General features: G+C 52.8%; 1 protein-coding gene across 1 annotated transcript; it reads left to right on the top strand.

Moving 5' to 3' along the window:
- The first annotated feature begins 72 nt into the window (after positions 1-72).
- On the top strand, positions 73-26,412 carry MYBPC2 (myosin binding protein C2). The gene is made up of 28 exons (XM_059151018.1): positions 73-1,704; positions 2,690-2,779; positions 3,322-3,408; positions 3,659-3,807; positions 4,229-4,346; positions 5,043-5,091; positions 5,268-5,327; positions 7,424-7,617; positions 7,925-8,057; positions 10,374-10,498; positions 10,598-10,703; positions 11,844-12,016; positions 14,325-14,490; positions 15,794-15,900; positions 16,246-16,275; positions 16,741-16,880; positions 17,963-18,122; positions 18,205-18,309; positions 18,799-18,987; positions 19,398-19,532; positions 20,971-21,138; positions 21,311-21,399; positions 21,528-21,723; positions 21,964-22,103; positions 22,816-22,975; positions 23,144-23,280; positions 24,779-24,965; positions 26,293-26,412. Exons 1-28 carry the CDS (start codon positions 1,686-1,688, stop codon positions 26,301-26,303), a joined length of 3,423 nt encoding a protein of 1,140 aa, XP_059007001.1. The 5' UTR covers positions 73-1,685; the 3' UTR covers positions 26,304-26,412.
- Positions 26,413-26,817: the final 405 nt, after the last annotated feature.

The raw sequence follows: 26,817 nt of genomic DNA, 5'->3' as shown, positions 1-26,817 counted from the left end.
GAGACACAGGCGGAGGCAGGGCGGACCACGAGAAGGGATGGAAAAGGCGTTCAGAGCCGCATTGAAGGCCGCGGTAAAGGGCTTTAGATGCAGACACTGCTGGTTCCGTTCAATTTTTGTCTGTCCCTCTTTTTTATAAAGATTTTTTATTTTTAACCAATCTCTATACCAACCTGGAGCTCCAAATCACAACCCTGAGATCAGGAGTCGCCTCTTCTTCCGGGTTGAGACAGCCAGGCTTTTTCCCTTTCTTCCCCACTGTCTCCCTGCTCCCCTTTCCGTCAAGGTGTCTGCCCCCCTTCTAAATTTCTGCCCTTCTCTGTACGTCTGGATACAGCACTCGGACAGGCAGATAGGGCGGGAGGCTCCGGGCGGCGCGTTGCGCTCTGGTTCCAGCCATTACACCACCCAGCTGGGCGCGCAGGAGCGGTGTGGCGGTCTGCCTAGCAACCCGTAACATCATACAGGGCCTGGCGCCGGGTTGGCTTGGCCCTCCACGGAGGCGGGGCAGTTTCCGGCTCGCAGGGGGTTTTGGAAGAGCCGGGAAGGGGGAGGCCGAGAGGAAGAAAATCGGAGGGACTTGTATTCACTCAAACCTGCTCCCTCCGCCGGAGTTACTTCCTCTCCCATCCTCCGCCCTGACCCCAAACCCCCACTCCCTACTCCCTCTTACACTCACCTCGCCTTCCTCCCCATAACACCCACTGCCTCTCAGACACCCTTCTCTTCACTCCCTCCACCCCCCGCTTCTGGCCTCCTTCACCTCCCCCCATCCGGCGTCCTGCCACCACCTTCCCCCCACCCATTCTGAAAGCCGCAGGTCCCCCTGCCGGGAAGGGCGCCAACGTCCGGGCAGCTCTCCAGGGCCTTCCCGGTCTCCCCACCCGCCCCGCTGGGGGGCACTCGTCCCCCTCCCCCGCGTCCAGTGCCCGCCGCGTCCGCTCCGGGAACCGTCGAGTGGAGCCGGCCGGCTGGGTCCCAGGAGGTGCACGCGGCCAATCCCGGGTCCCAGGTGGTCGCGGCCGCAGGCCTTCAGATGTGCTCAGGGGCGGGCGGGACTCGAGAGTCCTCGAGCCTCCGTGCCCTTCCTGCGGGCACAGAGATCGCCTCCCCACCCCCGCAGCCGTCTTGCCTACGCTGGGAAACCCGACCCTCCCTCGCATCTCCGGTTTCCCAAAAACTCCTGACTTGCAGATACTAAGAATGGCTTTCTAGACGGTCTTCCCCTTTGGCCCCTACGGCAGAGTTCTGGCTCGGAGCCCTCACCCATTTTAGACCCCAGCCCCTTCATCTCCCGCCTCCCAGGAGTCAGGAGTCCAGGCCCTCATCCTCCATTTTCCTGGACCCAAGAATGTGAGCCCCAGACCCTCCTCCTTCAGACGTGGGAGCCCTAGCCTCCGGCCCACTCTTCCTGGGACCCGGATGTCTGAACGCCAGGCCTCTCTTCCCCAGGGACTTGGCATTTAGCCATCTCTCGAGGTCCAGATGTTATTTCTCACTCTTCAGAACACGCCCCGCTGAATGTGGGGCAGCAAGGAGGGCGGGGAGACCAGGCTGATGCCTCCCACAGCCTCCTGGGAGTCTCTGGACTTCTTAAAGGACTCCCCCTGGGGGCCCACCTGTTCGCCCCAGGGCTCTGAGGGACAAGCTGCGGTCTGAGGAGCCCAGGAGCCAGGTCTGCTGACATGCCTGAGGCGAAACCAGGTGACTTACTGGTCTGCTCTCCCTGGGTGGAGATGCGGTCCCCTTTTCTGAATGGGGGCTAAAGGGCTCCTCTGTAGGTTTCGGAGAATGGGATGTGTTCTCTGGGTGATGAGGGCTTCCCTTCCTTCTGTGGGATGGGGGGCCCCATATCTGTGTTGGGTTGGTGGGTCTCCTTCCCTGTGCAGTGAGGGTGTTCCTTTCTCTGTAGGGATTTGGGGGGGCATTTCTGGGTGCAGATAAAGATTATCTGACTTTGAGTCCTGTGTATGGAGTGTATGGAGTCCTCTACATTTGGGGATGGAGTTCTCTTCATAGGCATCAGGGTGCTTCTCTGAGTGAGGACTGAGTCCCTTCTCTGTAGGGGAATGGGGTCCTTGTGTGTATAGAGGTTAGGGGTTCCTGTCTGGTGAGGAGAGCTCTTGTCTGTATAAATAGGATGAGGGGACCTCCTTTCAATAGGAATGTGGGCTTCCTCACAAAGGAATTAGGGAGCCTTCTCCATATAGGGGCCCTTTATGTGAGCCTTTCTCTGCCATTTGATGCTCTTCTCTGTATGGGACTGTGGACATTTTTAACGTGGGGTGTGGCTTTCTCTCTATGAAGAAGTGAACACAAGAGATTCAAGTCCCTGGGAGGGACCCTCCTCCTGGGGTGTCCAGACCATTGGCACCAGGCTTTGGAGTGGGGGTCTAGCCCCTCACTGCAGCTGGGTCATGGGTGGGCCAGAAGCCAGCAGGCAGGGCAGGTGGAAGATGCCATGGTCAGCACACGGTGTCCAGTTTCCAGCCCCGGGAAAGAGCTAATTATACCACCAGGACCCAAAAGGTCAGGGCCTGGTGGCCTGAGTGGATGGGGCACGGCTTGTCTGGAGCAAGGGGAAACCTGATCGCTCAGACACCTGAAGGGGCAGGGGGGGATGGTGCTAGAGTCCTGGGTTTTGGAAGAGGAGGGCACTGAGCATCTGTGAACATCTTTTACCTCGCAGTAGCCAAAAAGGCCCCCAAAGGCAAAGAGGCTGCCAAACCAGCTCCCAAGGAAGCCCCCACTGAGGAGGCTCCTGCAGAGCCCGCCAAAGGTGAGACAATGTTCCTGTGGGATCTGCAGAACCTGGCTTTTCATCCCCCAGGCTCCCTTTGTACCTCTGCAGCACCTTGCTCTCTCTCCTTTAGTCCTACCTCCAGAGCTAATCCATCCTTCCCACAGTTGCCCACAACCCTCCATGGCTCCCCAGTGCCCCCAGGTTAGAGCCCTGCCCCTCAGACTGGTCCCCATGCCCCTAGCAGCTGGCTGATTCATCACGGAGTCCTGCCTAGTTCTGGATGTCGCGGTCTATTTCCACACCTCTCCTACCCCAAAGCCATGTTCAAATGATCCAGTCCACCTCCCTCCAGTTCACAAATGGGGAAACTGAGGTCCAAAGGAGTGGAGGAGACTGGCCAAAGTCATGCAGTCACCTGCGTGATACATGGTCTTTCCAAAGTCAGGAGAAGCCACTTTGTTCCATGCTTTGGCATCTGAGCAGAGGGTCCCTCACAGGCTCTAAGCCCCACTCATTAAGTGGCCTGCTGCCCCTTCCCTAGCCTGCCTCAGATCCCCCCAATCCTGTGTCCTAAGCAGAAGCTCCACCTGAGGACCAGTCTCCGACTGCTGAGGAGCCCACTGGCATTTTCCTGAAGAAGCCAGACTCAGTGTCAGTGGAGAATGGTGAGGGGGGATGAGGGAGGAGGGGGCTGGAGACATGATTCCCGGGTCTGAACGAGGAGGGGGCTGGTGGTCTGGACTCCCAAGTCTGAGGGAGGAGGGGACTGGGGTCCAGGGCTCCTGAGTGTGAGGGAGGAGGGGGCTGGGGACTTGGACTCCTCTGTCCAAGGAAGGAGAAGCTCCCAGTCCTCTCTGTAGAGTCTCACAGTTCCTGTCTGGCTGCTCCCTCCCATCCCCCACCCCCACCCCCCAGGAAAAGATGTGGTGATCTCAGCCAAGGTGAACGGGAAGGAGCTCCCAGGGAAACCAACCATCAAGTGGTTCAAGGGGAAGTGGCTGGAGCTGGGCAGCAAGAGCGGGGCCCGATTCTCTTTCAAGGAGTCCCATGAGTCTGCCAGCAATGTGAGGACCCCGTGGGGACACTGAGGGCGTATGGGCTAAGGATGGAGGTTGGGCAGCCCCCGATTCTCAGAAGGCCTGTTGCTTGAAGCCTGGAGCCCCTGTAGGATGGAAAACAGAACCTCCAGGGATAGAGGTTGTGTGGGGCTGCTTGGTGGAGATTGTGGGGGACAGGTGGGGACAATGTTTGGGTTAGGGCAGGGCACACTTGGTCAGTCCGTGCATTCCCAGAAAGGTCTCTGGGGTCAGAGATGTGGGCCCCCAGGGTCAAGTTTGTCCAGGCATGCGAAGAGACAGCAGGCCCTTCCAGTGGGGCCAGGGTGAGGACCCAGAGAGGGAGACGTGAGGTGGGCTCCCGGGGGGGTGTGGGGTGGGGCTGGGGAGCAGTCACACTCACCCACATCCCTGGCTCCCTGCCCCCCAGGTGTACACCGTGGAGCTACACATTGGGAAAGTGGTCGTGGAGGACCGTGGGAATTACCGTCTTGAGGTCAAAGCCAAGGACTTCTGTGATAGCTGTGCCTTCAACATTGATGTAGAGGGTGCGCTGGTGGGGGTGGCGGGGGTGAGGGAGCAAAGGGTTGTGGGGGGTGGGGCTAGGATGGGTGTGTCAGCCTGGTGTAGAGAGCGTCCAGATGTGGGGGTGAGATTTGGGGAGGAGGGAGAAAATGCAGGGGTCGGGGCATTCAAAATTGGGGAGATACTTTATGGGCTTAGACCATGAGGAGGTGTGGACTTGGGGTGGAGAGGGTGCAGGGTTTTGGGTGCCCAGCGAAGGCTGAGAAGGTGAGCTAAGTGGATCCCAGGGTCTCAGTGGACAGGCTAGAGAAGGTAGCCATGAGGGCTTGGGAAATGAACGTGTCCAGGTTTAGGGTGAGGGTGTGCAAGCTTAGTGGGAGGTTATTATAGATTTGGGGGCATATGTATGGACCCTTGAGGGTGTACCGGCTCTGGGGTCTACAGCCCAGGATGCGTGGGGCTTAAATATGGGGGACACAGGGAAGGCGGCTGCCCAGGCTTGGGGAGAAGAGTGTGCTGGCCCTGGTGTGTGGTGGGAGAGGCTGCTCGTGGGGCAGTACGGCAGCAAGGGAAACAGGAATCCATGCTCAAGTTGCAGGATGTGCTGGCCCATGACAGGGGACCTGGGGGGAGGTTGTGCAGGCCTGCAGGGGCACTCTTGGTCTTAGATCAGGCCTTGCTTCCAGCTCACCTTCTGTCCCCCCATCTCCTCTCCCCAGTACCCCGTCAGGATGCCTCTGGGCAGGGTCTAGAAAGCTTCAAGCGTTCGTAAGTGATCCTGGAGCCTGGGAAGAGGTGTGGGGGGTTGGTGTCTGCTGGTGCCAAAGATTATGGAGTGTCTTTCCCGGGAGGGGAGCTGTGGGAGAAGGGAAGAGTGGGGACTCAGGGCAGGCCTGAGGGCACAGGACCTCCATGGGGTTCACACACCCTCTCAATGGCCACAGGGGTGAAGGGAAGTCAGAAGATGCGGGTGAGCTGGATTTCAGCAGCCTGTTGAAGAAGAGGTAAGCCTACCCTACTTGGCCTAGAGAGGGGAGATGGGGATTCATAGAGGAGGAGGTTCCACTGCCAGCCCTGGATGCCCTGTTTTCCACTCTGTGACCTGCATCTACCCATTTTCCACCCATCCGGCCATCTGTCCCTCCACCTATCCCCGTACTCACCATTCACAGTTACCTACAACCACACCCACTCAGCCATCTGCTGGCCAGTTCCCCTACCTACCTACCCTTCAACCCGTCATCCTCACAGCCATTTTCCTGTTCACTCAGGCTCTAATTCACCTGTACATCCCTCTGAGCACCCAGTCAAACACCCATCTGCCATTCTGGGTGAGGCAGGTCCACCCATCCACTCACCAATCACCCGTCTGTCCAACCAGCTACCTGTGTATCCATTGACTAATCCAACCACTCACCTACCTGTGCATTTGCCCATTCATCCACCCACACATCCATTCATCTACCCGCCATCTCCCACCTGTCTATCCACTCATCTACCATTACACTCAACCACCCCGTCAGTAGCCCATCCATTCATCCTTCACCTACCCACCCCTTAATCCCATTCCCTAAGTATGGAGGCACCCCAGTCCACTTTCCACCACCCATCTGTCTCTCATCCATCTTCCTTCCCACCTGGGTATCTATCTGCATCTACATCTCTCTCTCAACTGAATCCGTCATCCCACCCACCCACTTGGCCATGCATTCTTCGATCAACGCTTCACATCTTCAGTGACACATCCATCTATCCAGATAGCTCTCTGTGCATGATGTATAATACAAAATTGCTCTTCTTTAGGTAAAAATGATGGGCTATTGGCAATTTTATAGTGTTCAATATGATGCTTTTCTGTTCCCTTGGTTATTCATTAACTACTGGTCCACCCATCCATTCTTCTATTCATTCATCTATCCCCATACCCAAATCCACATCAACCCCATCGAATGACAGATTCATCTCCTTGTCTTTACCCAGATAACCACCTGCCTGGCCATCTCCCCTCAACACTTCCACCCAATTGCCGACCCAGCCATTTGCCACCAACCCATCAGTCCATCCACTTGCCCAGCTATCTTCCATATGCCTATTCATCTGTCTTCATGCCACCCATCCACCACCTATCACCCATCCATGGACCAACACATCCATCACCCCAGCCATCCATCAATGACTTGACCCATGCCTGTATTATTTCTCCACCCAAAGCTCTGTACATCATTGCAGATATTCATATGTCCTCCTGTTCCCCACTCATCTCTCCTCTTTTTGTTCCCTTCCCTTCCTTCCTTCTTTCCAGAGATCTACTCACTTTCTCACTCAGCAAATATTTTCTGAAGCCTCCTGTCTCCCAGGCCCTGGGCTGAGATCAGGGGACAGAGAGAAGTTTTATTTGGTCCCTGACACTGAGTCACAGATTGTTTGGGGGATATGGGTCTGGTCCAACAGACGTAGATAGAGGCCAAGATTGTTTAGTGTGACCAGAGAGAGGGTCCCACAGAGACCTTGTGAGAACCCAGAGGGAAGGTAACTCATTGCCTGGGAAGACCAGCAATGCCTCACAGAGGAGGGGGCTTTGGCACTAGGTCTGGAGAGGAGTGCATCAGGAAGGGAAAGTAGGGAGGGGTCATCTGGGTGGGGAAACATTTTGTGCAAAGGCTGGGAGGCAGGAGGGGGGCCTGAGCATTCAGGAAAGGCAAGGAACATGCTTGGGTGGTTGTGGGGGTGCTGATGGCATGGTGGGTGGCATCATGACTGTCAGGCTGAGCTGCTGAGGCTTCCTCCTGATGGCAGTGGGGGACCCATGGAAGAATTCTGAACAAGGAAAGGATGTCATCTGATGTGGAAGTAAGGAATACCCTCCTGGGGCCATGTGGCAAGCAGGCTGGAGGTGAAGAGGCAGAATGGAGGCCAGGAGGTCAAGGAGGAGGCTGAGGCATCCAGGTGGAAAGGAAAGGGGCATCAGGCCCAGAGGGAGAGAGTGGCACAGCAAGTGGGTGAAGGCAGAGGGAGGGCAAAGGCAGAGGGAGCACCTCACCTTTTAATCCTAACTGCCCCTCCACCCCCTGCGGCCCCTGCCCACTCTCCCTGCCCTCAGGGAGGTGGTTGAGGAGGAGAAGAAAAAGAAGAAAGATGATGATGACCTAGGCATCCCTCCTGAAATTTGGGAGCTCCTGAAAGGGGCAAAGAAGAGTGAGTACGAGAGGATTGCCTTCCAGTATGGCATTACTGACCTTCGGGGCATGCTGAAGCGGCTCAAGAAGGCCAAGGTCGAGGTCAAGAAGAGTTCAGGTCAGCACTGCTCAGAGGGAAAGTGGGCCCTCCCAGCATCATGGGTATTGGATGTTTGGACATGCTAGAGGGTAGGGATCCCAGCATCATGGGTATTGCATGGTTTGAACCCTGGACCTATCTCTTGAAGGTCCCAATCTAAGGAGTAATAGGGCCCTGTGGTCAGGCTTCTCCGAGTTCATGGGAGGCTTCCTGACATTGACCTTGGAGAGCCCATGGTCTGGGGAGGGAGATGTGGCAGCTCTGGGGGTGACCAGGGCAGTGAGAACCTCTCAGCTCCATGTACCCTGCATCCTTCAATCTCCAGCCTTCACAAAGAAGCTGGATCCAGCCTACCAAGTGGACAGGGGCAACAAGATCAAGTTGGTGGTGGAAATCAGTGACCCAGACCTTCCTCTTAAGTGGTACAAGAACGGCCAAGAGATCAAACCAAGTAGCAAGTATGTGTTGAGGGACAGCCCCTCAGGAGGGGTGGGGGGAGATCTGAGTCCCAGAGAGGGCTCAGATATAAATCTGACCACTCTTAACCCAGAAAGAGCTCTCCCTCATTCATATGAAAAATGTAAATACCTCAATTTAAAAAATTGACAAAGGAGGGGCACCTGGCTGGCTCAGTAGGTGAAGCATGTGACCCTTGATGTCAGGATCATGAGTTCAAGTGCCATATTGGGTGTAGAGATTACTCTTTTTTTTTTTTTTTTAATTTAAGGGTTTTGTTATTGTTTTTTAAGATTTTATTTATTTATTTTTTTGACAGAGAGAGAGAGAGAGACAGCCAGAGAGGAACACAGGCAGGGGGAGTGGGAGAGGGAGAAGCAGGCTTCCTGGTAAGCAGAGGGAGCCCGATGTGGGACTGGATTCCAGGACCTGAGATCATGACCTGAGTTGAAGGCAGATGCTTAATGACTGAGCCACCCAGGAGCCCCTAGAGATTACTCTTAAAAAAATCTTTAGGGGCGCGTAGATGGCTCAGTCGGTTAAGCATCTCTCTTCAGCTCAGGTCATCCCAGGATCAAGTCCTGCATTGGGTTCCTTGCTCAATTCCTTGCTCCCTCTGCCTCTTCTCCTGCTCATGTGCGTGCTCTCTCTATCAAATAAATAAATAAAATTTTTATAAATAAATAAATAAGCTTTTAAAAAAATTGTTCAAGGTAATGAAAACAAGAATTTGGTTGAGAAGAAACCAATGGCCAATGTGCTGCGGAGAGCACATTCAACCTTGAAAATAATAGCAACAACAACAATAATAATGCAAATAAGTAATAGTCTTTCTGCTCTCCAAACAGGCAAAGACTTTCCAAAATGATAAAACCCAGTGCTGGAGACAACATAGAGAAATGGGTACACAAATGCTGCTGGCAGGAATGGTACTTGCTAAATCTCTGAATGGGCAGTGTGTTAAAAATCTTTCAGATTGTGCAATTTGAGGGATTTATCCTAAGAGAATTATCATGGTTGTGCATATTTCGCTGCAAGGATGTTCCCTAAGGCATTTGCTATTGTAGCAAAAAATGGAAAACAACCAAAATGTATGATTCCTTGCCAAAGTTCTATGTGGTCACTAAGAATGAGATCCTAAAATGTATACTAATATGGGAAGCTGGTCAAAGTTTGCAAACGGAAAGAAGCGTGGTTCCCATTTCTGCTTCACACAATGTTAATCTACATACATATAGATAAAAAGATTGGAAAGACAGACCGAAATGTTTGCAACAGTTATCTCTTGGATGGGTTCTAGTTTTATTATTTTTTTCTTGGCTGTGTGTGTGTGTGTGTTTTTTAAAGTTATTAATTTATTTAAGTCGTCTCTACACACAACGTGGGGTTCTAACTCAGGATTTCCAAGATCAAGTGTCAGCATGTTCTCCTGACTGAGCCAGCCAGGTGCCCTGGCTTTGTCTTCTCAGTTTCTCATCAGGAGCATGTTGGATAAGATAAAAAGTTAAGTTAGTTAAGGTCCAGGTTAAGTTGCTGTAACAAAGTCCCTAGGTTACATTACTTGAAGTGAGAGAGAAATGTATTCCTAGCTGATTGAGGCTGGTGGGTTGGCTTTTTCCTTAGAGATTGTTTGGGGACCCAGGTTCCACATTTTGGGCTACGCCATTTCTTGTGACATTGTCTTCGTCCCCTTGATTGAAGCTGGGTCATGGGTGACAGGAAGGGGGAAGGAGAGAAGTCCAGAGCAAGCAACACAAAGGTGGAGATGAAGTAGCAGTTATGCAGCTGGAATCCACTTACATTCTGTTGGCCCAAGTTCAGGGGCCTACCATTGTAGCTGCGAAGGAAGCTGGGAAATGTAGTTCTCAGGTCGGTAGCTGTGTGCTATTGCTAAATGGAAGGGGAGGATGGATATGGGCGGTGAGGGGGCAGTTAAGATTTCCACTATGGGTATTTATTTATTTATTTATTTATTTTAAAGATTTTATTTATTTATTTGACAGAGAGAAATCACAAGTAGATGGAGAGGCAGGCAGAGAGAGAGAGGGAAGCAGGCTCTCTGCTGAGCAGAGAGCCCGATGCGGGACTCGATCCCAGGACCCTGAGACCATGACCTGAGCCAAAGGCAGCGGCTTAACCCACTGAGCCACCCAGGCGCCCCACTATGGGTATTTAAATACTAGAAATTAGACCATCTTTCCGCTCCTGCACAATCTGGCCCTGAGAGGGAGTGACTTGCCCTGAGAACTGGTGGGTAGATCTACTCCAGGCCCGGGATCTCCTCCAGGCTCTAGGCTAAGACAAGATTTTTGCACCAGGTACGTGTTTGAGAATGTTGGTAAGAAGCGAATTCTCACCATCAACAAGTGTACACTGGCGGACGATGCTGCTTATGAGGTCGCTGTCAAAGATGAGAAGTGTTTCACCGAGCTCTTTGTCAAAGGTGAGGCTGAGATTTGGGCCTGAGCTTAGGGAGTGGAGCTCTGAGGTGGGGGTAGGAGGTCCTGAAACTACTGACCTCCTGTCCCTCTGTGTCTTACAGAACCTCCAGTCCTGATTGTCAAACCCCTCGAGGACCAGCAGGTGTTTGTGGGTGACCGGGTGGAAATGTCAGTGGAGGTATCAGAAGATGGTGCCCAGGTCATGTGGTAAGTGACTCTTGACCCCTGAGCTCCATACAGGTGCCCACAGCTTCTTTGCCTCAGCTCTGATCTTTGTGAGCCTCTTAGAGATTCTGAAACTTTACCCAACAGTCATCAGGAGACCTCAGCTCAGCCTTTCTCCATAAATCCTGACCTGTATCCATGATCTCTTTCTGGAACTTCTGACCTCTACCCATCTTATCTTCTTCCAGTTCCTTTCCTGATCCTTGCTATTTCAGATTCATTTACTCATCCATTCAACCAATCATCCATCCTTTGGTCCATCCACTCACGTATCCATTCATCAGCCCATCCTTTATCCGTCCATCCACTCGTCTATCCCATTGGTTCATCTCTCCATCCACCCATCCATCCATCCACCTATCCATCCCCTCACCCACTCACTCACCCACCCTTCTCCTCATCCATTCATCCATCCCACATCTATTCACCCACCCAACAAATATTTATTGAGCACCTATTATATGATGGCACTCTTCAATGTACCGGAGATATAATGGTGAGAAAATATACCAATATGTCACCCACCCTTTTAGAGTTAATAATCTGATAAACCTCTGGGGTATATGTGTAGGAGAGAGAGACGTGTTAGTCAAGACATCACATGAATAAATATAAAAGTTCTATTTTGACAAATGTTTCAGAAGAGCACTAACTGAAGCTATAATCACTTTTTAATAGGCAGAAGGGACTCATGAGGTCAGGGAAGGCTTCCTGGAGGAGGTGACAATGGAGCTGAGATTTTAATGATAAGGAGGTAGAAAAGAAGTGGGAAGGGAGGAGTTTCTCAGGCAGGGAAGTGCCGTTTAGAGAGGCCACAATATTTGATGTCTCTCTGGGACCCCAGGACTCCCTCCATGCCCTGACATCTCCCAGTAACCTTTCATTCCAACCGGGACCTTGTGGCATCTCCCTGTGGACTGTGACTTCCTGTGACCCATTATCCCACCTGTGACCCAACTATTCAAGATGCTTCTGTCAACCTGACTCTCTCCTCCCTCCTGGGACTGCCCTTCTGATCCTGACCTCCGCTCAGGACTGTCTCTCTGGCCTTCCCCCTGTGATATCCAGACCCAGGGCTGTGTGGGTCCCTCACTTCTCTTCTTCACATTCCCCTTTGCCTAGGATGAAAGATGGGGTGGAACTGACACGGGAGGATTCCTACAAGGCTCGATACCGCTTCAAGAAGGATGGGAAGCATCACATTCTTATCTACTCAGATGTGACCCTGGAGGATGGGGGTCGCTACCAGGTCATGACCAATGGAGGCCAGTGTGAGGCCGAGCTCATCGTGGAAGGTACGGGCCCTCCAGGTGGAGAGGGGTTGCTGCAATGTGTCAAGCTTCTCCTCACAGCTCAAAATTGCTCAGGCCCTGGGGTGCCTAGATGGCTCAGCCAGAAGAACGTGTGACTTTTGATCTTGGAGTCATGCGTTCGAGCCCCACGTTCAGGGTAGAGTGTTTACTTAAATAAATAAAGAAAGAAAAAAAATTGCTCAGGGGTGCCTGAGTGGCGTAGTCGGTTAAGGGTCCAGCTCTTGGTTTTAGCTCAGGTCATGATCTCGGGGTCCTGGGATCGAGCCCCATGTCAGGCTCTGTGCTCGGCATGGAGTCTGCTTGTCCCTTTCTCTTTGCTTCTCCCCCTCTGCCCCTCTCTCTCAAATAAATTAATAAATAAAATCTTTTTTTTTTTAAGATTTTCATTTGACAGACAGAGATAACAAGTAGGCAGAGAGGCAGGCAGAGAGAGAGGGAAGCAGTCTCCCTGCTGAGCAGAGAGCCTGATGTGGGGCTTGATCCCAGGATCCTGGGATCATGACTTGAGCCAAAGGCAGAGGCTTTAACCCACTGAGCCACCCAGGCGCCCCTAATAAATAAAATGTTAAACAAACAAACAAACAAACATTGCTCAGGCCCCGAATCTTGCAGTTGCCCCTGACTCCTCTCTTGGCCTCCCCCGGCATTCAGTTCCCCAGCGACTCCTGGCAGCTTCCCCCTCAGAAGATATCCAGGGTCTGACCGCTCTTCTCCTCCTCTGTTGCCCTCACTTGTCCCAGGCCTCCACCCCTCATGCCTGAACGACAGCACTGGTCAGTGGGTGCCCTGTTTTCATGGTCGCCCCCTCCTCCACTCACATACATACCAGCCAGAGAGTGATCCTTGTAAAATGTAAGTCAGATGGTGGAAACTGAGCACACGGCCGTCTAGGGCCCAGGTCACTTTCCTGTTATGTATGACGTCACCCTCTCCGCCAGGAGAAGCTGACTGAAAGCCATGTAGGACTCCATGCATTACATTTGCAAATGCTTGTGAGTCTGTAATTCCTTAAATATAAAAAAATTAACCAACCCCAAACTAAGGTATTTATGAGCCTAATCAATTATGGTATGTCAATAAGAAGCCCTTAAAAATGGACAGTGTGACATGCACTGATATGGAAGGATTTCCAATATACCCTGTTATCAGGTAAAAGAGCAAATATGTTACAGTTTGCAAGGAGGGGAGGGGAGGAAGGAAGGAAAGGAAGGGAGGGAGGAGAGAAAACATATATACCTATTTGCTTTCATAGTGGTTGACTAAACGGGTAGTGCCTGTTTGGAGAAGGGAGGATTGGAGGTGGGTAAGGAGGAGATAACCCCTTTACATCTAAATCCATTTCCTTTATTTTATTTTTTTCCCTTTTTTTTTTTTAAAGATTTAATTATTTATTTGAGAGAGAGACAGTACAGGCAGGGGGATGGGGAAAGGGAGAAGCAGATTCCCTGTTGAGCACAGGGTCCAACTTGGTGCCCGAGCCCTGGACACCGGGACCATGTCCTGAACTGAAGACAGATGCCTAACCGACTGAGCCACCCAGGGCCCCCACTGTCTTTATTTTTAAGGCATATAAATGCATTGTTTTGTAAAAAAAAAAAAAAATGCACATCAGATCCCAGCCATCTTTACAACATTCTCTAGTGGCTTCTGCCTGGCTGGGAGTCCTCTCTGGGGCCCCCAAGGTCTGTGATCTGGCCCCGTCTGCCCCTACCCAGCTCATCTCCTACCATGTCTGCCTCGCTCACTGCGCACTCATCTCCTTGCTGTTTCCCACACTGAGCCTGCACTGCTCCACAGGGCTTTTGCACATGCTGTTCCTGTTACCTGGGGGACTCTTCCGCATTCTCGCACAGACTCTTCCCTGCCCTCCTTCAGGCTTCATCACTCCCTTTTGTTATATATTTCTTTCTTTCTTTATAAGATTTTATTTATTTATTTCTCAGAGAGAGAGAGAGAATGCATAAGCAGGGGGAGTGGCAGGCAGAGGGAGAAGCAGGTTCCGCAGTGAGCAAGGAGTCTGTTGCAAGACTCGATTCCAAGACCCTGGGATCATGCATGACCTGAGGCAAAGGCAGATGCTTAATCTACTGAGCCACCCAGGTGCCCTTTTTGTACGTTTCTGTGTCTCCCTGTTCACTGACCGCTTCCACATTAGAATATGAGCTCCACCAGGCCGGTAGATGTTTCTGGGCTGTTCACAGCTATATCACCAGTGCCTGGAACAGCGCTTGTGAATATCTGTGGGCCGCCTGGAGTTCTCATGGCCTCGTATCCTTCTCTCCATGCCCAGAGAAACAGCTGGAGGTCCTGCAGGACATCGCAGATCTGACAGTGAAGGCCTCAGAGCAGGCCGTGTTTAAGTGTGAGGTGTCTGATGAGAAGGTGACAGGCAAGTGGTACAAGAATGGGGTCGAGGTGCGGCCGAGCAAGAGGATCACCATCTCCCACGTGGGGAGGTGCGGAGTAGACTCCGGAAGTGGTGGAAGGGGAGGGGTGCATGGGGGTGGCGTGTGTATCAGTTGGCTATTGCTGCAGAACAACCATCCCTCTACTTAGTGGTTTAAGGGGAAGGGTCTTACTGCAGGGTCTTACCACAAGGGGCACAGATACAGGGAGGGGAGAACCTGTGTCCATGTCTGCCAACAGTCTCCTACAAAGTGGGGGAGACATCTAGCTGGGGAAACAAAGGGCCTGGAATTCAACAGGTGGCACAGGGACATCCAGGAGAAGCACCTGGTGACCTGTGGGATGTGGAGAGCCACCGTGAGGCCACAACAGCACGCCCAAGCACATGTGCCCCTGTAGAGTGGTGAATCACATTTCCTCACCGCAGCTCTTGGCAGAATGCAGGCTTTCTCCGGGTTCTGTGTCAGGAACCCTGCCTGCCAGGAGTGTCGGTAACTCTGAGAATGAATTGTAACACTTATGGGGCATTTATTACGTGCTGGGAGAGTTTTACTTTTTTTTTTTTTTAAGATTTTATTTATTTATTTGACAGATAGAGATCACATGTAGGCAGAGAGGCAGGCAGAGAGAGAGAGGAGGAAGCAGGCTCCCTGCTGAGCAGAGAGCCTGATGTGGGGCTCGATCCCAGGACCGTGGGATCATGACCCGAGCCAAAGGCAGAGGCTTTAACCCACTGAGCCACCCAGGCACCCCGAGAGTTTTACTTCTTTACAACAACCCTGCTGTAGACTGCTATCATGATTCCTCATTTATAGATGAAGAAACTGAACGCACAGGGGTTTTAGCTAACTTGCCCAAGGTCATACAGCCAATAAGTGGCAAAGCTGAGATTTGAACTCAGATGATAGCATTTTGAAACTCAGAATAAAAATGGTGGGCTTGGGGGAATGGTGCCTGGCGGGCTCAGTTGGTGAAGCGTCCGCCTTTACCTTTGGCTCAGGTCCTGATCTCCGGGTCCTGGGATCGAGCCCCACCTTGGACTCTGAACTCAGTGGGGAGCCTGCCTCTCCCTCTGCCTTGCCCCTAGCCTTGCTCGTGCTTGCTCTCTCTCAAATTAAAAAACAAAAAATGGTGGGCAAGGGGACTTAGAGTACATTGAGAGGGTATTTCTCTGGGAGGCTGGCTGGCTCTTTTGGAAAGATGTGCAATTCTCGATCTCTGCATTATGACTTCGAGCCCCACATTGGGTGTAGAGATTACTTAAATGACTAAACTTAAAAAAAAAAGGTGTTTCTCCATGGTGATCTGTGGGGTGACCCACCTGATTCCTGCCTTGTCCCCACAATACCTTAGGTTCCACAAGCTGGTGATCGATGATGTCCGCCCTGAAGATGAGGGAGACTACACATTCGTGCCCGACGGCTATGCCCTGTCCCTCTCAGCCAAGCTCAACTTCCTGGGTGAGGGTGCCCCTCTGTGTTCCCCAGGGGCCAGAGCACCCACCTTCCCAGACCCCAGAGCCTAGATCCCTCCTTCACGATTAGGTTTCCCTAGTGTTATTAGGGGTGACAGCAGGTGGCATCTGATCTTGTGGGAGGAGTCAGACAAAAACATGGAGGGAGAGAGCACTATACATTCTGACGAGTGTCCACCTGGGGAGAGGGGCAGTCATGGGCCTGGACCCATGCCCAGACCCCCGGGTCACTGGGTGATGCCAGACCTTCCCCTCAGCCTCTGGGCTGGGAGGGTGGGATTAGGGGCCTACTGGATTTAGAGCTAACAGAGCCATCTTCTTTGTTCTCCAGAAATCAAGGTGGAGTACGTACCCAAGCAAGGTAAGAACTAAGGGCTGCTATGCTAAGCTGAGGGTCTGGACTCCTGGGGCTGAGGGAGGAGGGGTTTGGGGTTCCTAACTCCTGGGGCTGAGGGTCCTGACCCCTGGGTCTGATGGAAGAGGGGCTGGGGGCAGGACTCCAGGATGTCTATACCTATTGGAGCCCAGCTCTTGGGGAACCCAGCTTGCCTTGGGGGGATCAGGATGACCTAGCTGCCCACTCCCAAGTTCCCCAATATCTCTCTCTTTTTTTTTTAAAGATTTTATTTATTTATTGGACAGACAGAGATTACAAGTAGGCAGAGAGGCAGGCAGAGTGAGAGGGGGGAAGCAGGCTTGCCACTGAGCAGAGAGCCCTATGTGGGGCTCGATCTAAGGACCCTGGGATCACGACCTGAGCTGAAGGCAGAGGCTTTAATCCACTGAGCCACTCAGGCACCCCCCAATATCTCTTTTTTGCCACTAGAGCCACCAAAGATCCACCTGGACTGCTCAGGGAAGACCTCAGAGAATTCAATTGTGGTTGTGGCTGGAAACAAGCTGAGGCTTGATGTGTCCATCACTGGGGAGCCTCGTCCTGTCGCCACCTGGCTGAAGGGAGATGAGGTATAGTGGGGCTCCCCCCACCCCCTGCCCTGACTTCTTCTCCCTCTCAGCTCTGCTGGGCAACCTGGGACAAGTGGCTTCCCTCTCTGAGCTTCAGTTTCATTGTCTGTAAAATGAGAATGATGGTCCTTCTTCAGAGGATTAAAGACTGGAGATTGTATTTGTCTATCACATGGTACTGGCCTGCCACATGGTGGGTGCTCCCTCCATCCATCCCTCCCTCCATCGATCCCTCCATCCATCCTTCCCTCCATCCATCCATTAATCAGTCAGCCAACAAATCCAGCTATCCATCAACTCAACCATCCACCCATCTTTCCATTCATAAACTTATCAATTATTTAATTCATCTGGCCATCTTTTCATCCAGTAATTAATCCATTTGTCCATTTATCCACCAGTCAGTCCAAGGTCCCATCCTTTCAACAAATATTTTTATTTTGTATGTTCCAGGCATTGGACAGTTCAAGTTTTCTTCCATTGTCTAGGCTTCAGAGTCCTAGTCTGTAAAATCGATAGACTTGATTCAACCTTCATTCGTTCCTTCAGTCAACAAACACAACCCCTGAGTCTTCCTTTCTGCGGGGCTCTGGGGATACTATCTCTGCATAGCACTGGGGATACCATCTCCACGAGGAGGGAAGTGGAGGGAGGCGGACACGTGCCCAAGCAGTCACAGTCTAGGGTGACCAGGCTGAGATAAAGGGGGGGTACTGGAAACTCTGAGACTTCAGGGGGTAGGGCCATCACTTTCAGCTGGGGGCTTCCAAGATGGCTTCCCAGAAGAGGCGACTTCTAGGCGAGTCCTAAAGGATGAATAAGAGCGAGCAAATAGAAGAGTGGCTGAGGGGATCGCATGCCACATCTTTGGGATTTTAATTCAGGGTGGTGTTTGGAGGATGAGGAGGGCAGCAGGGAAGAATGGTGAGGCTGGGTGTAAATGCAACAGGTCCTCTTGCTCTGGGTCCAAGGCCAAGTGTAATGTGTGGCGATGAGGAGCTGCTGGAGGACTCTGAGTCAGGGCAGAGGTGGGTCTGGGCTTGGGGAGAGATGGAACAAGGTCACCCCGTGGCTGTGTCCAGGTGTTTGCGGCCACCGAAGGCAGGATCCGCATCGAGAATCTGACAGACGTCAGCAGCTTCGTGATCGAGAGTGCCGATAGAGCAGATGAGGGCCGCTACACCATCAAGGTCACCAACCCTGTGGGCGAGGATGTGGCCTCCATCTTCGTGCGAGTTGTGGGTGAGCAGAGGGAGCTGAGGGAGTGAGCCAGGGTGGCTCCCTGAGGCCCCGAGGGACCTGCTGATCATCCTATCTCCCACAGATGTCCCAGACCCCCCGGAGGCTGTGCGGGTCACCTCTGTTGGAGAGGATTGGGCCATTCTTGTCTGGGAGCCACCCAAGTATGATGGGGGGCAGCCAGTCACTGGTGAGTGCCCGTATGCCAGAGTCCCCATGACCTCTGACCTCTCTTACTCCCCCTGCCCCACCACCCCAATGATTGCTTGGCCTTTGAGAATTCTTTTTTTTTTTAAGATTTTATTTATTAGCCTTTGAGAGTTCTTATCATCCTTGGTGATCTCCCTCTGAGATCGGTTTTCCATCTTGGATGTCTTGCAATTCCTTTGGTCTTCCCTCACATTCTTTGCTTCCAGCAACCTGGGGATCTTCACTTATAGCATAGGGTTTTCTATGATCCCTGACTCCTGATTCATGACTCGTGACTGTTCCTGAGCCTCAGCCCCATGACTGGTGACTACTGACTGCTCTGTGACCCCGAAACCAACCCAAGATTCATGTCCTCAGACATCTCTGGGGTCATGTGACCTTTTGATGTGCCCCTCACTGCTACAACTGACCTGCGACCCCATAGTCTCCCCATGGGCATCACTCCTCTCTGTTGGGCGGGGGCATCCAGGTTACCTCCTGGAGCGGAAGAAGAAGGGCTCTCAGCGCTGGATGAAGCTGAACTTTGAGGTCTTTACGGAGACGACCTATGAGTCCACCAAGATGATCGAGGGTGTCCTCTATGAGATGCGGGTCTTTGCGGTCAATGCCATTGGTGTTTCCCAGCCCAGCATGAACACCAAGCCCTTCATGCCTATTGGTAATGCTCCTCTGCACCCTCCCCAAACCCCTGTCCATCGCCAACCCCTGTCCTACCTGTTGCTGATCTCTGACCCTACACCTGACCTTTGAACCTCCAGCCCTAACCAACCTCCCAACCTCTTACTGATCAAGTACATTAGTCACCAATCTCTATGATCCTAGACTCTGTGCCTTTGTCCAGATCCCTCATAGACCTCTGACCTACCAGACCAACACTTCTCCCTCCTCCTGGAGACCTCACCATCCCTTGATATACGTTGTGGTTTTAATGACTCATGATGACATGTCCTGTCGCATGGACCTACTGCTCCCTTTCCTGATCAGTGACTCCAACTCTGATTCCTGCCCCTCCCTGTGACCACCGACCCCTCATTTGCGTCTACCTTCCTTTTCCCTGGATTCTTACAGCACCCACGAGTGAACCCTTGCACCTGACAGTGGAAGACGTGACAGACACGACCACCACTCTCAAGTGGAGGCCTCCAGATAGGATCGGGGCAGGTGGCATCGATGGGTACCTGGTGGAGTACTGCCTGGAGGACTGTGAGTGGCCCTGTCAGGACTAGGGGTGGGGGCACGGTGTCTCACACAGAGCCCTGCTGGGGGTCCAATCCAGGGGACTGCAAAGAGGGCAGTGCAAGGAGAGCTCTTTGGTGGGGTGGGCTGGCCTAGTCCTGTGTCTTTACTTGCTTGAATCCCCAAATGGGATGGCTCAAGCCAGGCCCCCATTGACCAGCTTGTCCTCTCTCCCTCCCTCCCTTTCTCCCATCCTCCTTCCTCCTTTCCCTGTACCCATCTTCCATACAGTAATACTTTTCCATCCATCTATCCATCATCCCTGTAATTATCGACTACGTATATTCCTTCTTTCTCTCCTCCCTCCCTCCATTTGTCCATCCGTCCTTCCTTCCTTCCTGTCTTCCTTCCTTCCCTTCTTCCTGCATTCTTCCATCCATTTGCCCACCATTGGTCATCCATCCAACCATCTGTCTATTTATCTGAAAATCTTTTGGATCAACAAACTATCCATCCATCTTGTAACGTTTTCCATCCATATATTTATCTCTTCACCACCATTTTTCTTCCCTCTTCCCTCCTTCCCTTCCACCCTCCTTTCCTTCTTTCCATTCATCCATTTCCCTATATGACCACTGTCTACTGGTCATGACATCTGTCTACTGTCTCTCCATCTTTCTATGTATCCATCCACCCATCCACCCATCTTTCCACATATCCAACTCTCCATTCTCCACTGAACAAACACGTACTGAGTGCTCGACTCCATGCCAGGCTCGGTGCCACGGCTGTGGGGGTACCTGCAACACAGTCATCTCACTGGGAAGACAGGCATGATCATCTCAACACCGTATCCCAGGCCTTAAAGTCAGACAGACATGGGTTCCCATCCTGCCCTACACTTTCCTTCATCTAAAAATGGGCGAAGACAGTTGCCTTCTTGACAGGGTACAGTGATAACTGCATCTGCTAATGCATGTAAATGATGGATGGTTGGACTCTCATCAGCTTCTTCCCTCTTTCTCTTTCCAGCGCTCTTTACCCCATTCTTGCTCTTGCCTGTCCCTCTCCCATCTGCGCCAGGCCACTGTGATGTTTCAGGACCTAGTCTCGTTAGAGTTCGCCCTGGTGGTGGTTGGTCTGACCCACATTTGTTCACCAACCTATGGCAATAAACCTAAGCTAGAAAGCAAGGGGGCAGGAAATCCGAGAAGCTGTCTCTAACCAGCCCCTCATTCTCTACTCCTCTGAACCTTGATTTCCCCATCTCTAAAGTGGGGATAACATAGTACAGAGGCAGAGATCAGTGAGCTAACTAACACGTATGCCACCCTTCCAACCTGGTCATAATAAGTGCTTAACAAATATCAGCTGCTGCTGTTCATTGCAGTCAGCCCAAGGAATGGGAAGGGACAACCAGCTGAGGGGCTTCTAGAAGGTTCCCAGCATGGCTTCTCTTTTGTAGCCGAGGACTGGGTCCCAGCTAACACGGAGCCCATAGAGCGCTGTGGCTTCACCGTCAAGAATCTCCCCACGGGAGCAAAAATCTTGTTTCGGGTAGTGGCAGTCAACATTGCAGGGCGGAGCGAGCCTGCCTCCCTGTTCCAGCCCGTCACCATCCGGGAGATTGTGCGTAAGTGACTCTGAGCACTCTTCCAAAGACCAAGTTGCTGTCATCTGGCCTGCCCTTGCCATGTCATCATTAGGGCCTCCCCCAAGAACGTCATTGCCACAGTCTCTCTGTCCCTCCCTCGAGTGTCCCCCAGCCCAGCACTGAGCCCCCATTCCTGTGTCTGTGCCCTCAGAGCAACCCAAGATCCGGCTCCCGCGCCATCTCCGCCAGACTTACATCCTCAAAGTGGGGGAACACATCAACCTCGTCATCCCCTTCCAGGTGTGCCGAGCTGGAGTTGGGCTGAGGGGTCAGGGCCCAAGGGTGGGGCCCAGGGCAGGGCCCAGGGCGGGGCCCAGGGCAAGACCGGGGCTGACCTCTCGGCTTCCCTTCCTTCCGCCCCCACCCAGGGAAAGCCCCGGCCCCAGGTGGTGTGGACGAAGGGCGGGGCACCCCTGGACCCCAACCGAGTGCACGTGCGCACCAGCGACTTCGATACCGTGTTCTTCGTGCGCCAGGCAGCACGCTCGGACTCAGGGGAGTACGAGTTGACCGTGCAGATCGAGAACATGAAGGACACGGCCACCATCCGTATCCGGGTCGTGGGTGAGCGGGCAGCTGGGGCAGTGGGGAAGCATTGTGACCCAGGAGATGGGACGTGAAGAGATTGGGATGGAAACACGGACGTGAGGCTGGGATGGGGCCAAAGGGCGAGGAAGCGGGAGTGGGGAAAGTCCTAAGCCTGATCAGAATCCCAGGACCAGGTGAGGGGGCTTAGGTGGAGAGAGATGCAGGGAGGAGGTAAGGGGTTGGCGGCTGACAACCACCCCACCCCCACCATTCCAGAAAAGGCAGGACCAGCAGAGAACGTGATGGTGAAGGAGGTGTGGGGTACTAACGCGCTGGTGGAGTGGCAGCCCCCCAAAGATAATGGGAACAGTGAGATCACGGGCTATTTTATCCAGAAAGCCGACAAGAAAACCATGGTGAGAGACCTGAAGGGCCAGGGTGGGGTGGGGTGGGCGATATCCGCAGAGCAGATGCCATCCTCTCCAGGTCACTGCTGGGAAAGGGAAACCCGCCTTGGAGAGAGTGGGAACACAGGCTGGGGCTGGGAGGGAAGCCTTTTGGTCACAAGGTGGGTTTTCTTTTCTTTTCTTTTTTTTTTTTAAACTAAGGTAAAATTCACATAAAATTAAGCATTAACAATTTTGAAGCTTTTAGTCTGTTCCCACTATTGTGTCACCAACACAACTAGTTCCAAGACATTTTCGTCTCCCCAAAAGGACACATCACACCCACTAAGCATTCCCCCCTCCCTCCCAGGCTCAGGCAGCCACTAATCTGCTTCCTATTTGTATGGATTTGCCTTCTCTGGACTTTTCATATAAATAGGAACTTGCGATATGCAGCTTCCTTCACTCAGAAAGTTTTCCTGAGTGGATTGGGGTTTCAGTCCTTTCCATGGCTGAGTGAGAGTGCCTGGTTTGGACCTACCACGTTTTGCCTTTCCGTTCAGCAGCTGACAGGCACGTGGGCTATTCCCACCTCTTGGGCTATTGTGACTCCTGGGAACCGCAAGCTGTCTTAGCGGGATGCACGCTTTGGTTTGCTTTGCTCACGCCCTGGGCCTTCTTGTGTCCGTGTTTCTATGTCTGATTCTCCCGGCCCCTCCCTGTCTGTCCCCCACTGCCCCAGGAGTGGTTCACCGTCTACGAACACAGCCGGCACACCTCCTGTACGGTGCCTGACCTCATTGTGGGCAACGAGTACTATTTCCGCGTTTTCAGTGAGAACATCTGTGGGCTCAGCGACTCCCCCGGTGTCTCCAAGAACACGGCCCGGATCCTGAAGACAGGTCCTGCCACCTCACTTCACGGAGTCCAGTCTCCTCTCTTGGCTGGGATTCTACCTTGACTCCTTTCCCCGCCCCCAGACTCAAAGCTGATGGCACCCGGTGACAGGAGAGAGGCAGTCAGGGGCCAGTCCAGATGGGCACCTGACGGGTGCATCTCCCTTTCCCCAGGTATCACCTACAAGCCTCTTGAGTACAAGGAACATGACTTCCGAACACCTCCCAAGTTCCTGACGCCTCTACCAGACCGGGTGGTCGTGGCTGGTTACGCTGCTGCCCTCAACTGCGCGGTCAGAGGCCACCCAAAGGTGCCGTGTGTGTGTGCGTGGATGTGTGTGTGTGATCCTAGAGGGACATCTTCACCCAGATCCAGCCATACTACCTCCTTCCCCCTGACTTCTCCTCTGTTCATGGGATTTACTCACTTTTTTTTTTTTTTAAAGATTTATTTATTTGACAGAGAGAGATTACAAGTAGGCAGAGAGGCTGGCAGAGAGAGAGAGGAGGAAGCAGGCTCCCTGCTGAGCAGAGAGCCCGATGCGGGACTCAATCCCAGGACCCTGAGATCATGACCTGAGCCAAAGGCAGCGGCTTAACCCACTGAGCCACCCAGGCGCCCAGGATTTACTTTTAACCCACTTCCTGCCTCTCCCCCCTTCAAGCAGAGCCCAAGTCTCATAATTACACCCCAGCTTCCCTCAGAAATAGAAAACTTTGGCAGGAGCTGGGGGGAGGTCTGGACCGCCAGGTCTCCCAGGCAGCTTCTGTCCTGTCATTTCCTGACTGCTGTTGGGAATGTGGACACTTGCAACCTTGAGTTCCAGTGACTCACCTGGACCAGGGGCTGGCAAAAGAGGGCTCTCTTTTCTGCTTGTCACCAGGATCTCTAAATCAAATGTTATTGGGATGTGGCTGTGTACACTTCAGAGCCTGAAATAATGACTACCTGGCCTTTACAGATGAAGTTTGCTGGCCTCTGGTCCAAGTTTTCGGCTTCAGCCCCCGTAGGCCCCCTGTGGATTCATTAGTTCTCCTCCTCCATCGACGTCCACGCACTTTGTTCACTAACTGTAACTCCTTCATTCATTCTGTTCATTTACTCGCCTACCAAGCCATTCGTTTCCTCAGCTCATTTATTCTCTCTGCGCTCTTACGTCACTCACACATGCAGTCTGTTCATATGCTCAGCACATGTTTTCAGAGGCTGTGTGTGCTGGTGAGCTGGATGGGAAGTTCCTGGATGTTGGGGGAGACTGACATGAATCTGAAGTCATGCACATGACTATGACAGTACGAAGGGTGGGATGCATGTCAGAGCCCTGAGGGTAGTTGCGAATGGACAGTGGGCATTCCTGCCCCAGCCTAGGCACCTGAGCGGACATGTAGCAGAGACCTGAAAGATAAGCCAGTGCTGATTAGGGGGAGAGAGGAGGGAAGAACAGTACTGGAAGAGGGAACAGCCAGTGCGCCAAGGTCCTGGGGTGGGAGCCTGTTGGGTCTGTTTGAGGAAAAACGAGGCAGCCTGTGTGGATGGAGCAGAGGGAGGGAGCGACAGGATGGGGTGAGGACAGAAGAGTAATGGGGCCAAATTGCATAGGGTTCTGTGGGCCACAACAGAGAGTGAGGTCTTCCTCTCACAAAGAGGATACTGAGAGTCAGAGAGGAGAAATAACTAGTTCAGGGTCATCAATCAAAATAGGTGGCAGGACAACCAAGAATTGCCTCCAGATCTGCCTTCCAAAGCCCACTTTGCCATCACCCGCGGACCTTCCCTAAGCTGGCCTCTTCTCCCACTCCACTCAATAGCCGAAGGTGGTCTGGATGAAGAACCAAATGGAAATCCGTGAAGATCCCAAATTCCTAATAACCAACTACCAGGGAATCCTGACACTCAACATCCGCCGCCCGTCTCCCTTTGACGCGGGGACCTATTCCTGTAGGGCTGTCAACGAGCTGGGGGAGGCGCTGGCTGAGTGCAAGCTGGAAGTCCGAGGTGAGCGCCCTGCCTGGCTGCCCCTCACCCCTTCACCCCCACTCCCACATAGGGAACTGGAGGCCCTGGGCTGAGCCATATGGAGGGCAGAGCCATCATCCCGGTGCCCCTAAGTGTGTAACAGGGAAGCCGGATTCAGACCCCTCCAAGAATGATGCAGGGTGACGTGTGCACGGGGCACTGTAGGGGTGGGGCTGGGGAGCACCTGATCCGGTGGTGGCAGTCATCTGAGGAAGTTTTCGAGGGGAGTTGAAGGACAGATAAGAGGTGAATGAGATGGAGAAGAGCTGGTAGGTGATCACCAAGGCTCTGCTGGGCCTGGCCTATGTGGGGAGAGGTGCAGGTGCCCAGAAAAATGCCTCTTCTCCCCAAGCTCTGTCCGTCCTCTCCCCTCCTCTCTACCTCCCCCCACCAGCCCCAGCCCTGATCACTTCTTCCTCTGGAATTCTTGCCTGGCCTCCCTGCCTCCCATCTTTCCCTCCAGCCCATCCTCCACAGGGCCCCAGGGAATTCTCTATCTGGGGCTGGCTTGCCCCACCCCTGCCTGTGGCCCTCCCCAGGTTCCCCAGCAGCTCTGAAACCTCTCAGCCTGGTGTCCATGGTCCTGTGCCTTCTCCCATGTGCCCCTCTCTGGCCTCATGTACCCCGTTTCCCTCAACACTGTTTCAGCCATACCAAGCTGTTGGCAGTTGGACAAACTAGTTGTGGTTTCTCTTGTCCCTAGGACTTTGCACATGCCATTCCCTCTACCTGGAATGCTTTTCCTCACCTCCTCTGCCGTGGGCTCCAGCTCATCAAACATCTGCCAGTCCAGGCTCACTGGAGTAGCCACTACCCAAGTCCCTCAGATGTGACTGATAAAAATATGGGCTTCCAGGGTCCCTCCCCAGTTGTGACTCCCCCTGGCCCTGATGACTGCCCAGAAGACAGATGTGACCATAGACTCTTAACAAGCGAGACCATTGCCGTGGCCTTACTGGCTGTCATTAAGAACACTGCTCTTCCAGGCTGAGCCAATTTGTAATGTTTTGCTGTCCCCTTTATTAATTATTGAATCAGCTCGGAAATATCCCTACTTTGAGATTCCAGTGACAGCTTGTCATTGGCAGCTTAGAAATCCCTGATCAGAACATCCCAGTCTGGGGTTCAAAGCCATAGGTATTGTCTGCACCAGGACAGTGGTTTCATTGCCCCACTGAGATGTGAAGGACCCACATGCTCCCCCTGCTGGCCCTGTAAATCCAGGGGCAAAGGAGCCTGGGGGTGGAGCACAGGGACTTGGGAAGCCCGCCCCACCTTACCCACTCTTTTCTCATTTCCCCTGCAGTGCCACAGTGAGACTGCCTTCCACCTGCCAAAGTAATTGGCTGCTGGGTCCTAACCTGGACTTCCCTGAACACTGTTTCCCTTTCCAGAGTTACCACTAAGATAATAGTCTTGTCTACAACCCGTGTGTGTCTGTCCTTCTTGAATCTCTAGCTCCACTGCCTTCTTCCTGTAGGGGGTTAGTCACCTGGGGGTGGGTGATGGGGACAGGAGGTTGGAATGGTAACCATGATAAGACAGCCCTGATGAAACAGACCACGTTGAGGCTGCCATCTTGGAATGATTACTTTAGTGATACTACCATGTTGCCAGGGCAATTACAAGTCTCAGGTGAACCAAGACCTTATAGAGGAAACCCTCTGGGACTAGCTACTATAAATGGGAAGGAGGCAGGCTGCAGCGGCAAGTACAATGAGTTAAAGAAGAAACAAAGCCCAGATGGGGAAGACCATTCTAGTGAGGTAGCCATGATGGAATGGTGGGCACTAGGTCTCATGGTGGCCCAGGGAGCCACACACGATGAACC

This window comes from Mustela lutreola, chromosome 16 (assembly GCF_030435805.1).
Source record: "Mustela lutreola isolate mMusLut2 chromosome 16, mMusLut2.pri, whole genome shotgun sequence".
NCBI classification, from domain to species: Eukaryota; Metazoa; Chordata; class Mammalia; order Carnivora; family Mustelidae; genus Mustela; species Mustela lutreola.
Note: the sequence above shows the minus strand (reverse complement) of the source record. Positions and strands in the feature narration are given on the sequence as shown.

Coding starts and splice junctions, on each gene's coding strand:
- MYBPC2 (XM_059151018.1), top strand. Junction 2,780..3,321: donor TCCTGCAGAGCCCGCCAAAG/GTGAGACAATGT, acceptor TGTCCTAAGCAG/AAGCTCCACCTGAGGACCAG. Junction 15,901..16,245: donor AGCCAAGCTCAACTTCCTGG/GTGAGGGTGCCC, acceptor TTTGTTCTCCAG/AAATCAAGGTGGAGTACGTA.